The 13,875-nt window shown below is 31.9% G+C and overlaps 1 protein-coding gene across 11 annotated transcripts in view; it reads left to right on the top strand.

Moving 5' to 3' along the window:
- LOC127735531 (casein kinase I-like) overlaps positions 1-13,875 on the top strand; it is a 53,504-nt gene that overhangs the window by 13,916 nt on the left and 25,713 nt on the right. For all 11 annotated transcript variants that reach the window (XM_052245722.1, XM_052245721.1, XM_052245726.1 and 8 more), the window contains exons 3-6: positions 1,939-2,008; positions 3,141-3,289; positions 11,624-11,858; positions 12,706-12,876. In XM_052245722.1, coding sequence (XP_052101682.1) covers positions 1,939-2,008; positions 3,141-3,289; positions 11,624-11,858; positions 12,706-12,876 — 625 coding nt within the window. The remainder of the gene's footprint in view (positions 1-1,938; positions 2,009-3,140; positions 3,290-11,623; positions 11,859-12,705; positions 12,877-13,875) is intronic.

Below are 13,875 nucleotides of genomic sequence, written 5' to 3' on the forward strand. Positions count from 1 at the left end.
TAGCGATCCTACATTGCGGTGGCATCCACAAATATTCACTCTGTGGTTAAAGTTTTTGAAATTTTAATAACTTTCTTAAACTATCCCAAATTTCTACCAAACTTGGACAGAAGCTTGTTTATGATCATAAGATAGTATGTAAATTTTGTAAAAATTTATTTCCTGTTTTTCCATATATTACTTATAAATGGAATTAGTTTTTCTTCCAGTTAACATGACACAGACATTTATTAGATTCACAAACCATCCTGAATTTTTAGCAAACTTGGACAGAAGCGTCTTACAATCAAAATCAAAAGATAGTATCTTGAGGAAAATTTTGAATAATTTTTTCTCCATTTTTGTTGAGCCTGCAGCTTTTGTCGCAAAAGCAAGACATAGCAATCCTACATTCTGTCAGCGGCGTCCACAAATATTCACTCTGTAGTTAAAGTGTTTTAAATTTTAATAGCTTTCTTAAACTATCCTGGATTTTTAACAAACTTGGACAGAAATCACCTTTATTTATGTAACCTGGCCGTTAATCATTTTATTTTAATTGACTCTATAATCATTGAAAATGTTGTTTATGAGGAAAAAAATGCTTCCCATATTTCCTATAACACACAATTTTCTTATTTGCACAAATATTCTACTTTTTTAGTTGCATCAATTATTTTGAACAAAATTTCATGATTGCATCTTCTATTTACATGCATTTTTATTGATGAATTAAGGGATAAATCATCAAGCAATGTAAAAATTATCTTCTTTATCATTTGTTCTTTCAATAAATTTATGTTTCAACTCTTTTATAAATCTTTAGATTTGATTGCATACTGTATTCATTTTTTACAAGCACAACTTTTTTCATACATTTCAAACATTTTATTTCATTAACTGTAAATCTATTATGTGCATTCCCGTATCACACTGAAAACATAGACAACAGCAAAAGTAGGCGAGACACTGGGTTCTGCGGAATCCTTACAAATTTTTATTTAATATGCTGAAGAAAGCACAAATGTACTCGAGAGGGAATACAATGTTTAACTAAAAATTTACTTATCATGCTTTTTATACTTGTATACATAATATACTTCAAGTTTCTCAAAATTTTACATTTAACTGGTGAAAATTTTCCAAAATATGTGAGTTCACGTTTTCTCCAATTATAGAAAATGTTTATGTTATTGATTTCCATATCTTGCCCTCTTCTTACATTTCACCAATGACTAAGCGGACGCTTAAAAAAATAGAGTATAAGATTTGATTTGTACATATGACAGAAGTCAAATGAATCATTAACAAATAATATACCAAAGGAACTTACAAGATGGAAGTAGAAATATCACACCCTTCAGCAAGATTCAAAACAAATCTCATGTATCAACTTTTAGTTTCAGCATAGATCATACATCTATGGTTTCATAGACTTTTTGAATTTAAGAGTTAAAGGCACTGTATGTGTTTATATACATATATGGGTTTCATTGATACATTATCACTGCTAATTTAAAAAAAGTAGACTGGGCACACTATGTTTATTAGTTACTGTGGATTCATTTATTTTTCGTGGGTACCAATATTTGTGGATTAAGTAAAAAATTGTATTTTGGTGGATATTTGATTTCATGGTTTTAAAAAAGTCTACAAACCTAAAGAAAATTTGTACTTCATTGAGCAGTTAAATTTGTGGTCCACCTGTACCCAAGAAATCCATGAAAATTAGTATCCAATGAATAATAATGAATCCACAGTAGTATGATTTACATTCATTGTAAATTCATTCACTAGTTGTAAAAAAAAATATTAATAAACTTTATTAAAAATCAACTGTAGGACTTCAATAAATATTGTGTTGTATTAGTTAACTATTATATTGAGATTAAGCAAGGTCTGAACATTGTTCTGAATTGTGAAAGCTGTTACAAGTTATATAATTTGATTATATTTCAGGAGTCTATGAAGTCTAGAGCTCCACAACTTCACTTAGAATACAGATTTTATAAACAGCTTGGTCAAGCAGGTAACATCTTGTTAGGGTGTGAATGGGAAAGTTATAGACTAAAACATATATTCATAGAATGTTAAATAAGGTCCTGCTGTCTCAAGCCTGTCTGTATACATATATGGGTACAAAAAAAACTTAACAGAAATGTCATTTATGATATGGAAAGTTTTCTTAAACAAACATAGCTTACCCCAATTTATTGTAATAAAGTATATGTACATGTATTGCAAACCACTTGATTAATCAGTAACATGTTGTATTATCAATTTTATTGTTGACAAATGGTGGTAGATTGAAAGTTTACAAGACCTTAAAAGTTCAGCAGAGTAGGATGGAGGAGCTATGATTATTTGTGATAAAAAGAGAAATGAAAATGAAATGAAAAGAATACAAGATTAAAACTTCTCTATAGACTTATGTTTTATAGAGAATGCAAGATTGGTGTGAATGAAGTGTCACTGAAAACAGACATAACTTTGTTATCATTAATCCTGAAATACATATTAATCAAGAACTCCTTAAAATCACGTTGGAAAAGTAAATTGTCTTTCATACAGTGTGAAACACTTTAACATCCTATGGATTAATTGATTTATGTTGGTACCAATTTTAGAGGATTGAGGAAAATTGTTTATATTCATCTGTACTTGATTTTTGGTTCTGAAAAATTCTCCATACAATTCATTTTATTAAATTTGTATTTTTTTGAACTGAAATTCATGGTTCACCTTTTCCCATGAAACCAGCAAAAACTTTTACTCAAAGAATAATAATGGATCCACTATAGTATGATTATTGTGATAATGTAGGAAAAATGAAGTTCCCAAATTTTTATGAGCCTGGGTTGATGGTCTTGTGGTTGGAACATGAAGACTCCTGAATTGTAACTGAACTTCATTGATTAGAATAAAAAGTGAAGCGGACGAGACTGTGCAGCATAAATGCAGTCTTGATTTGATCCGCCTTGGTCTTCAGTCAGAACTATGTATTGAGGGTGTAAAAATATACCATACATCTCTGTGTGAGTGGTCTGTCTATAGCTTGTTGTGAAGAAAATTTTCTTTTCCTGCATATGAAACCTCAGAAACCAACCATTTATAAAAGACATAATTCCTATATCTAATTATTGCATATTTTCTAATTTCAGAGGGGATACCAAATGTGTATTATTTTGGACCATGTGGGAAGTATAATGCCCTGGTATTAGAGTTACTAGGACCTAGTCTAGAAGATCTGTTTGATCTCTGTGACAGAAAATTTTCTCTTAAGACTGTCTTGATGATAGCTATACAACTGGTAAGTATTTTACTGGTTCCTTGTATCATCAGCCTAGACGTTGTATATGAAAGTAAGGAGTAAGGGAATGATTACCAATGAGTAAACTATTCACCAGTCTAAATGACCTGGATATAAGCATATATATGTCACTATAAGCTCTTTAACAATTAGCTAAATAAATACAGTAAAGAACAGCAAGAGTATGACTAAATCTTAAAATTAATTTTGAAAGAGATATCTAACCGCCAGATTTATACCACAACAATGAACAATAGATAAATACATCAAACAGCAATCAATGGCCACTACTGGATTACAGGTTCCTACACAAAGGATGTGACGGGTTAAACATTTTTGTAAGCACACAACCCTTTTCTTAACATTTTAAAGTGTTAACAGCACAACTTAAGAACAAAGTGCAAAAAAATATGTTGGAAAGGGCTAATTACAAAATAAATTACTGGTAACAAAATCAATGACACAACATAATTGCTTTTACTGAAAGCTAGTTAAGAGCCCAATTTTTACTAATGATTTAAAGAATAATGTGAAATTGTGAAAATTTTTATATGACTTTACAGTCTGTTTTGCATGATCTACAGTATTGTTTGAGGAAAAAACCGTGCGTTAAAATTTGGGCTAAGGATTTTGATAAATCTTAATTCCCTATTCCATTGAAAATATATAGATAATGATAAGAATTTGATATAAATTTAATAGAGTGAATAGTTGGAAAGTTTATTTTTGAGACTTATACATACTATCTCTCAAGAACATGCTGACTTTGTACATTTTGTGATTTCACAATTGCATACTTGCTGATATAGATTTTAGCTACACCTGATTGTTGTTACAATGTATATGTTTTTAATGTTATATAAGTTTGTAATTTTTATATGACCAGCTGAGACGTATATTTGTTGTCAGTGATGTATGACAGATGTTGGATTATAATAATGTCATGTAACAAGGTCATAACCTTGTCTTAGTAGTAAAAGACATGTCATGCATGAGTAGTTACACACTAGATTAGGGGGAAATTATCATTTCTGTTATAGCTATTTTATTTAATATTACATTATGGTAAGATCATGTGGGGTAGATTTAAGATCTAATGATTTTTTGACCGTAAAAGAAGCCAGAAGGTGTTTAAACCATGTGTGATGATTGGTTTTTCCTGTCCTGTAATATATGGCTGAATGAATAATTGCTGTTGTCTGTGGAAAAAAAGATCTTGGGGCATTAGAGTTTGTTAGACACTAAAAAATGACGAGCTGGACATTTTATACAGGCTACTGACTTTAAATTTCTGACAATAGTAAAAATCTGTATGTTTTATATAGGGTTAGCTTCAAGGTTAAGGTTTCCCATAGATTATCCTTGCCCAAGTGTTTTGCTTTCTCAAGGGATGTTGTACTTCAGGACAAATACTGAGATTCATTTTGGTCATTTTAATTCTTGAATTTATGGATCCAAGTTTGGTTTCCATATTATTTTCAGATAAACATTACTTACTAATCATGCTAATAGATATCAGTTCTAAATTACAGCTTGAAATTGAAATACACCACTGTAAAAAGATTGATTGTTTCATTTCTTACACCAATCAATAACCACTAGGAACATATGTACTTATGATAAACTTCTTTTTGTTAAAGTATTTGATATATTTACCAGTATGTTACATAATGGATGGTTTTCTCTTTGTTTTGAGTGTAAAATAAAATAACAAAATAACTTTTTTTTTCTGTGGAAATAAAAATATATAGATACTTTTTGATAGAAATATTAATTTATATGATTGATGATCTCTGTATGCCAGTGTATGGCATTTGAACTCTGGTGAATTTACAAATTAGTATTAGATAATCAATGCAATCAGTAATAAGTTACAGGTAAAAGATACCTGGAGGCAAAGTTTACCTACATGTATGATGTGTGTCCTTGACCTTTTTTGATACATTATAAATCATTCGTAAAAAAATTGTAAAATTTGTATTTTGTTAAAGCACCAGTTTCTTTTAGGTGTATTTTGAATATTTCTTCACTGATTAAAGAATATGAAAACAAAATTATTGATTGCTAAATGCTTCTGTTTTGAAGCAGATTTTTTAACACTGCTATTTCATGGAGTTGAAAAGCAATGTTCTAATGAAGAAAAAGAATCCAGTGTATCTTTGAATTTTTATACGACCGCAAAAATTGAAAATTTTTTGGTCGTATATTGGTATGACGTTGGCGTCGTCGGCGTCGTCGTCCGAAGACACATTGGTTTTCGCACTCTAACTTTAGTTTAAGTGAATGGATCTTTTTGAAATTTTACCATAAGGTTAAATACCACAAAAGGAAGGTTGGGATTGATTTTGGGGGTTATGGTACCAACAGTTAATGAATTAGGGGCCAAAAATAAGCATTTTCTAGTTTCCAGACAATAACTGTGGAACGGTGTATGGATCTCTCTGAAATTATACTACAAGTTTCCATACCACAAAGGGATGGTTAGGATTTGCTTTGGGGGGTTATGGCTCAAACCATTTAGGAATTAGGGGCAAAAAAGGGGGAAAAACAAGGTTGTCCTGGTTAATGGACAAATACTTTAGTACAAAACATAATTTAAAGCAGTGTAAGGGAGATAAATCAAATACATCATTGAAATTATCTCCCTTACACTGCTTTTAAATTATGTATAAAGTAATGGTTAATGAACAATAAAGATAATTTAAAACAGTGTAAGGGAGGTAATCCAAATACAACGTTTTGGTTACTTCCCTTACACTGCTTTTAAATTATGTTTAAAGAAATGCATATTTATAAAGGAAGACCAGTAAAAATATCTGCAAATGTTTTCATCTTTTTTTTTTACAAAAAAATCCATATGAAAGATTTGACACTATATTTTTATTAATTCTATTATAAAATAGATTAAGTTAGCACTATGGTAAATTTAAATGGGTAATTATGGTTGCCAACTCCATTGGAAATTTGAATTGAGATTATGACCATATCTTGAGGGAAAGAATTTTTTTGGGGGAAAAAAGGAGGGGGGGGGGATAAAAAGAAATTGTGGGGGGCCAATTTTTTTCTCATTTCAGATTTCAGAAATTAAAAAGAATTATTCTTCAAATATTATTTTTTTTTCAAATTTCAAATATTGAAAAATTTCAAGAAGTAATCTTTAATTGCACAGTATGGCGCATTAGATTTGTAAAATCTTTGATCACATTTATTTATTTGTTATGCCGAATCTAACAGTGTATTTGGATTTTTAATTTTGGGTCCAGTTTTCAAATTGGTCTACATTAATGTCCAAAGGGTCCAAAATTAAACTTTGTTTGATTTTAGCAAAAATTGAATATATGAGGTTCTTTGATATGCTGAATCTAAACATGTATTTAGATTTTTGATTTTTGGCCCAGTTTTCAAGTTGGTCCAAATTGGGGTCCAAAATTAAACTTTGTTTGATTTCAACAAAAATTGAATATATGGGGTTCTTTGATATGCTGAATCTAACCATGTATTTAGATTTTTTATTTGTGGACCCCGTTATCTAATTGGTTCATATTGAGGTCAAAAGGGTCCAAAATTAAACTTTGTTTGATTTCATCTAAAATTGAATTATTGGGGTTCTTTGATATTCCAAATCTAACCGTGTATTTAGGTTTTTAATTTTGGGTCCTGTTTTTTAAATTGGTCTACATTGAGGTCCAAAGGGTCCAAAATTAAACTTAGTTTGATTTTAACAAAAATTGAATTCTTGGGGTTCTTTGATATGCTGAATCTAAACATGTGTTTAGATTTTTGATTATGGGCCCAGTTTTCAAGTTTGTCCAAGTTGGGGTCCAAAATTAAACTTTGTTTGATTTTAACAAAAATTGAATATATGGAGTTCTTTGATATGCTGAATCTAACCATGTATTTTGATTTTGGACATTGGACCATAATAGGTAAATTAAAAAAATTCAAGTTCGTAGACCACATTCTTTCTGTGTCAGAAACCTATGCTGTGTCAAATATTTAATAACAATCCAAATTCAGAGCTGTATCAAGCTTGAATGTTGTGTCCATACTTGCCCCAACTGTTCAGGGTTCGACCTCTGCGGTCGTATCAAGCTGCGCCCCAGCGAAGCATTTTATTAATTCTATTATAAAATAGATTAAGTTAGCACTATGGTAAATTTAAATGGGTAATTATGGTTGCCAACTCCATTGGAAATTTGAATTGAGATTATCACCATATCTTGAGGGAAAGAATTTTTTTGGGGGAAAAAAGGGGGGGGGGGGGGTAAAAAGAAATTGTGGGGTGTCAATTTCTTCTCATTTCAGATTTCAGAAATTAGAAAGAATTTTTCTTCAAATTTCAAATATTGAAAAATTTCAAGAAGTATTCTTTAATTGCACAGTATGGCGCATTAGATTTGTAAAATCTTTGATCACATTTATTTATTTGTTATGCCGAATCTAACAGTGTATTTAGATTTTTAATTTTGGGTCCAGTTTTCAAAATAGTCTACATTAAGGTCCAAAGGGTCCAAAATTAAACTTTGTTTGATTTTAGCAAAAATTGAATATATGAGGTTCTTTGATATGCTGAATCTAAACATGTATTTAGATTTTTGATTTTTGGCCCAGTTTTCAAGTTGGTCCAAATGGGGGTCCAAAATTAAACTTTGTTTGATTTCAACAAAAATTGAATATATGGGGTTCTTTGATATGCTGAATCTAACCATGTATTTAGATTTTTTATTTGTGGACCCCGTTATCAAATTGGTTCATATTGAGGTCAAAATTAAACTTTGTTTGATTTCATCAAAAATTGAATTATTGGGGTTCTTTGATATGCCAAATCTAACCGTGTTTTTAGATGTTTAATTTGTGTCCCGTTTTTTAAATTGGTCTTCATTGAGGTCCAAAGGGTCCAAAATTAAACTTAGTTTGATTTTAACAAAAATTGAATTCTTGGGGTTCTTTGATATGCTGAATCTAAACATGTGTTTAGATTTTGATTATGGGCCCAGTTTTCAAGTTGGTCCAAGTTGGGGTCCAAAATTAAACTTTTTTTTATTCCAACAAAAATTGAATATATGGGGTTCTTTGATATGCTGAATCTAACCATGAATTTAGATTTTTTTATTTGTGGGCCCCGCTATCAAATTGGTTCATATTGAGGTCAAAAGGGTCCAAAATTAAACTTTGTTTGATTTCATCAAAAATTGAATTATTGGGGTTCTTTGATATTCCAAATCTAACCGTGTATTTAGATTTTTAATTTTAAGTCCCGTTTTTTAAATTGGTCTACATTAAGGTCCAAAGGGTCCAAAATTAAACTTAGTTTGATTTTAGCAAAAATTGAATTCTTGGGGTTCTTTGATATGCTGAATCTAAACATGTGTTTAGATTTTTGATTATGGGCCCAGTTTTCAAGTTTGTCCAAGTTGGGGTCCAAAATTAAACTTTGTTTGATTTTAACAAAAATTGAATATATGGGGTTCTTTGATATGCTGAATCTAACCATGTATTTTGATTTTGGACATTGGACCATAATAGGTAAATAAAAAAAATTCAAGTTCTTAGACCACATTCTTTCTGTGTCAGAAACCTATGCTGTTTCAAATATTTAATAACAATCCAAATTCAGAGCTGTATCAAGCTTGAATGTTGTGTCCATACTTGCCCCAACTGTTCAGGGTTCGACCTCTGCGGTCGTATCAAGCTGCGCCCCAGCGAAGCATTTTATTAGAGCAAGTTTTTGTCTTGCTTTGATGAAGTAAAGAAAGTGAGAATTGGGCTTGCTGTTTCAAGCTGTTTCAAGCAGCATCAACATTTTGTTAAAGTTTTTATTTGGGTCAGTTTAAGAGGAACAACTTATGGTATGTCAGTGATATTTGGTATGCAGTTAAAGTAGCATGGGCACATCTCATTTCCATGGAGAGTATTAGGCCCTGCCCCCTCAGTCATGGTCTATTGATTTTGAAACTTTAGCTTAGTTTCAAATGTTAAAGAGTGTCTGATTTAGTCAGCTTGAGGGGAACAGCTAATGATAAGTCAATGCCATTTGGTGTGTAGTAGTATCAGCATAAGTGCATAAGATTATTTGTGCCAGCCCCCACAGTTATTAAGTCTCCCAAAAGAATTTTGGGAAGACTTATTGTTTTTGCTCAGTTATTATTATTATTATTATTATTATTCTTCTTCTTCTTCTTCTTCTTCTTCTTCTTCTTCTTCTTCTTCTTCTTCTTCTTCTTCTTCTTCTTCTTCTTCTTCTTCTTCCGCCGTTTTTAAATTTGAACTTGTCCGCACCCGTTCTCCAAAACCGCTTGTCAGATTAACTTAGGGTTTCACAATATGTTAGACTAACATGTCTAGTGGTGCAATCAGGGTTTTGTTTGTGCAATGGGGTTTATAAAGGGGTACTTTGAGGGGCAAAAAGAAAAGAGGGTTTTACTATAGAACCCTATGGGATTTTATTTTTGAAAATGTTCAAATGAGTATAAATTGAAAACTGTTTGTGATAGACACAATCTTTTTAATTGAAAATGTTCTAAATGATAAAGCCCATTTAATGAAATACAGGGTTAGTCCCCAGGGGCCACCCCCACCCCCTGCCATTTAAAAAAGTTCTAATACCTTGTAAGTGGTCAAGATCCCCACCCCTAAACCATATATATTTTGGTTTGTCATGCTAAGATGGTTTGAATGATATACAGGGTTAGTCCCCAGGGGTCCTCCCGACCCCCTGCCATTTGAAAAAGTTCTAATATCTTGTAAATGGTCGAGATCCCCACCCCTAAACCATATATACTGTGGTTTGTCATGATAAAGCACATCAAATGTAATACAGGGTTAGTACCAAGGGGTCACCCCCACCCCATGCCATTTAAGAAAGTTCTAATATCTTGTAAGTAGTCAAGATCACCACCCCTAAACCATATATATTCTGGTTTGTCATGCTAAGATGGTTTGAATGATATACAGGGTTAGTCCCCAGGGGTCATCCCGTCCCCCTGCCATTTGAGAAAGTTATAATATCTTGTAAATGGTTGAGATCCCCACCCCTAAACCATATATATTCTGGTTTGTCATGATAAAGCACATCAAATGAAATACTGGGTAAGTCCCCAGGGGTCACCCCCACCCCATGCCATTTAAGAAAGTTCTAATATCTTGTAAGTGGTCAAGATCCCCACCCCTAAACCATATATATTCTGGTTTGTCATGCTAAGATGGTTTGAATGATATACAGGGTTAGTCCCCAGGGGTCATCCCGACCCCCTGCCATTTGAGAAAGTTCTAATATCTTGTAAATGGTTGAGATCCCCACCCCTAAACCATATATATTCTGGTTTGTCATGATAAAGCACATCAAATGAAATACAGGGTTAGTCCCCATGGGTCACCCCCCACCCCCTGCCATTTAAAAAAGTTCTAATATCTTGTGAGTGGTCAAGATCACCACCCCTAAACCATATATATTCTGGTTTGTCATGCTAAGATGGTTTGAATGATATACAGGGTTAGTCCCCAGGGGTCATGATCCGACCCCCTGCCATTTGAGAAAGTTCTAATATCTTGTAAATGGTTGAGATCCCCACCCCTAAACCATATATATTCTGGTTTGTCATGCCAAGATGATTTGAATGATATACAGGGTTAGTCCCCAGGCATCACTAATGCATATAACTTTACTGGACCAAACCAATTTTCACTGGACTTTGCCCAATGTCAGGCGACCCTGGGAATTACGAATTATGGGAGCTTCGTTTGGGAGACTTCGTAACAGCATCCTGTTACAATCATTTCTTGTTGTCTATTGATTTTTAAATTTGGCATAGTTTACAAGTTAAAGTTTGTGATTAGGTTGTTTTAGGGGGACCACTAATGGTAAGTCAATGATATTTTGAATGTAGTTGTATTAGTTATAGCACTTCTCATTTCCATGGAGATTATATGGCCCTGTCCCTTTAGTCATGGTTCAGTGGCTTGGGAATTTTAGCACATTTTACATGTTAAAGTTTGTGATTGGGTCTTTTAAAGGGGAACCACTTATGATATGTTAAGTCATAGATAAAAAAAAAGAAAGGAAATGGCCTGCTTAAGGTCCCTTTTCTTTGTCCTGCTCCCACAGACTTGTGTAGCATTTGAACTATAGAGGATACTGTAATTTAACAGTTTTAGTAATCCAATATCTGCTATTTTAGGCAGAAAAAAAAGAAAGAAAATGTTTTGAAACCTGTAAGCTTTCTATATTGACAATATTGCATGTTTAAATGAATAGCTTTATAAATATTTTATCAAAAATGACACCCAAGTTTTGAATATATTTGTCTCATCTTCAATGTCCCATTTTCTTTTCAGCTCACAAGAATGGAATTTGTGCATTCTAAACATTTAATATATAGGGATGTAAAACCAGAAAATTTTTGTATAGGAAGACAGTCTACGAAGAAACAGCATATTATTCATATAATTGACTTTGGTCTTGCAAAGGAATATATAGACCCTGAAACACATAAACATATTCCATATAGGGAGCATAAAAGTCTCACAGGAACGGCCAGATACATGAGTATAAATACTCATTTAGGCAAAGGTAAGTGTCAACAGGGTTAAGTTGTAATTGTTTGGAGAATGTATTCTATTATTGATTTGAATTAAGAGATGTTTTAAGAAATACTTGTAACACATAAATGAAGTATAAGAAAAACACCTATCCTGTATGAAGCTTCAAAGCTAGTCAGTGATTGTCTGTAGTTATATCTTATTTGATATTTTTTTACCATTAAATATTTTGTGTTGCCAATAGCAAAAAGGATTTTTATGTAAATAATTATCATGCCATTTATTATTTTAGTTTTTAAAAAGGTTGTAATTTTCAAATGTAACCAAAGTTGAGAGAGAGAAATATAAAATGTCCATAGTTTTCTTGTCCTTTCAGTTATTTCAACCAAATAGACCATACATTATGTGTATGCTTTTCTTATTATACTGATTACAGGTTGACAGAACACAAAAAAATATGATAATAATTTCTGTATAGTATACTGCCTAAAACAGTTTTAATTCCAAGTTAAAATTTGGCACCAATAACTACTTAAAAAAGAATGCATAAAACAAATATAAAAAAGATGCTTACTCAGTTTAACATTTTCTACTGTTATTTCTTCTGAAGATTGTTCATATGCACATTTATTGATTCCTAGGATAGCTAAATAATCTTAAAGGACAAGGGGTGTTCAATAATAAAAGGGGCAAAAGTGGTCAGAAAAAATGACACATGGCTCAAATCAATGACAAACACTGTATCTGATAAAATTGCTTATCTAAAACAGAAGGAGAATGTAATAAAAATTCCAAATTCTACATATTACATATTACAAGCAAAATAAATTGTCTTTCAAATTCTGTATAATCATGTTAATGTTGATATGTGTTTTCAGAACAAAGTAGACGAGATGATTTAGAAGCATTAGGTCACATGTTTATGTACTTCCTGAGAGGAAGTTTACCGTGGCAAGGATTGAAAGCTGATACACTCAAAGAGAGGTATCAGAAAATTGGGGATACAAAGAGAGCAACCCCAATAGAAGTTTTATGTGAAAACTTTCCAGGTAATTATCGTCTCACTGCTGGACTGGGTTACACAAATATTAATTCATGTAAATGTCTTTGAAATTCTAAGATTTGATTAAATAATTCATTTAATTAACACTTAAAGTTGGAAAAATCATTTTATATTAATTGCTGTTTTGTGCCCTGAAGTCCAAGGCGGAGTTTCTTAAAGTTTTATTATTGTAAAGTCATTAAAACTTAAGTTTTAATTCAATTGTGAACACTACAAAAGGTTTAATAAGTCCCCTACCGACGAAGTCGAAGGGGACTTTAGGTTTGCACTCTGTCCGTCTGTCTGTCTGTCCATCCGTCAGTCCGGCAAATCAGTTTTCCACACTTATTTTCTTCGTGCTTGAAGATATTGATTTGATATTTGATGTATTGTTTTATCATGACGAGTTACAGATCAAGTTAGAATTTTGTTCTGGTCTGATGATTTTGTGCAGAGTTGTGGTCCTCTGACTTAGAAAATTCTCTAGAATAATCAGTTTTCCGCACTTTTTTTTTTGTCATTCTTGAAGATATTGATTTGATAATTGGTATATAGTTTTATCATGACAAGTTACAGTTCAAGTTTGAATTTTGTTCAGGTCTGATGATTTTGTGCAGAGTTATGGTCCTTGGACTTAGAAAATTCACTCAAATAATCAGTTTTCCACACTTTTTTTCGTCACACTTGAAGATATTGATTTGATAATTGGTATATAGTTTTATCATGACAAGTTACAGATCAAGTTAAAATTTTGTTCTGGTCTGATGATTTTGTGCAGAGTTATGATCCTTGGACTTAGAAAATTCACTCAAATAATCAGTTTTCCGCACTTTTTTTTTTGTCATTCTTGAAGATATTGATTTGATAATTGGTATATAGTTTTATCATGACAAGTTACAGTTCAAGTTTGAATTTTGTTCAGGTCTGATGATTTTGTGCAGAGTTATGGTCCTTGGACTTAGAAAATTCACTCAAATAATCAGTTTTCCACACTTTTTTTCGTCAC

The sequence above is a fragment of the Mytilus californianus genome, unplaced genomic scaffold, assembly GCF_021869535.1.
Source record: "Mytilus californianus isolate M0D057914Y unplaced genomic scaffold, xbMytCali1.0.p SCAF_3, whole genome shotgun sequence".
Lineage (NCBI taxonomy): Eukaryota > Metazoa > Mollusca > Bivalvia > Mytilida > Mytilidae > Mytilus > Mytilus californianus.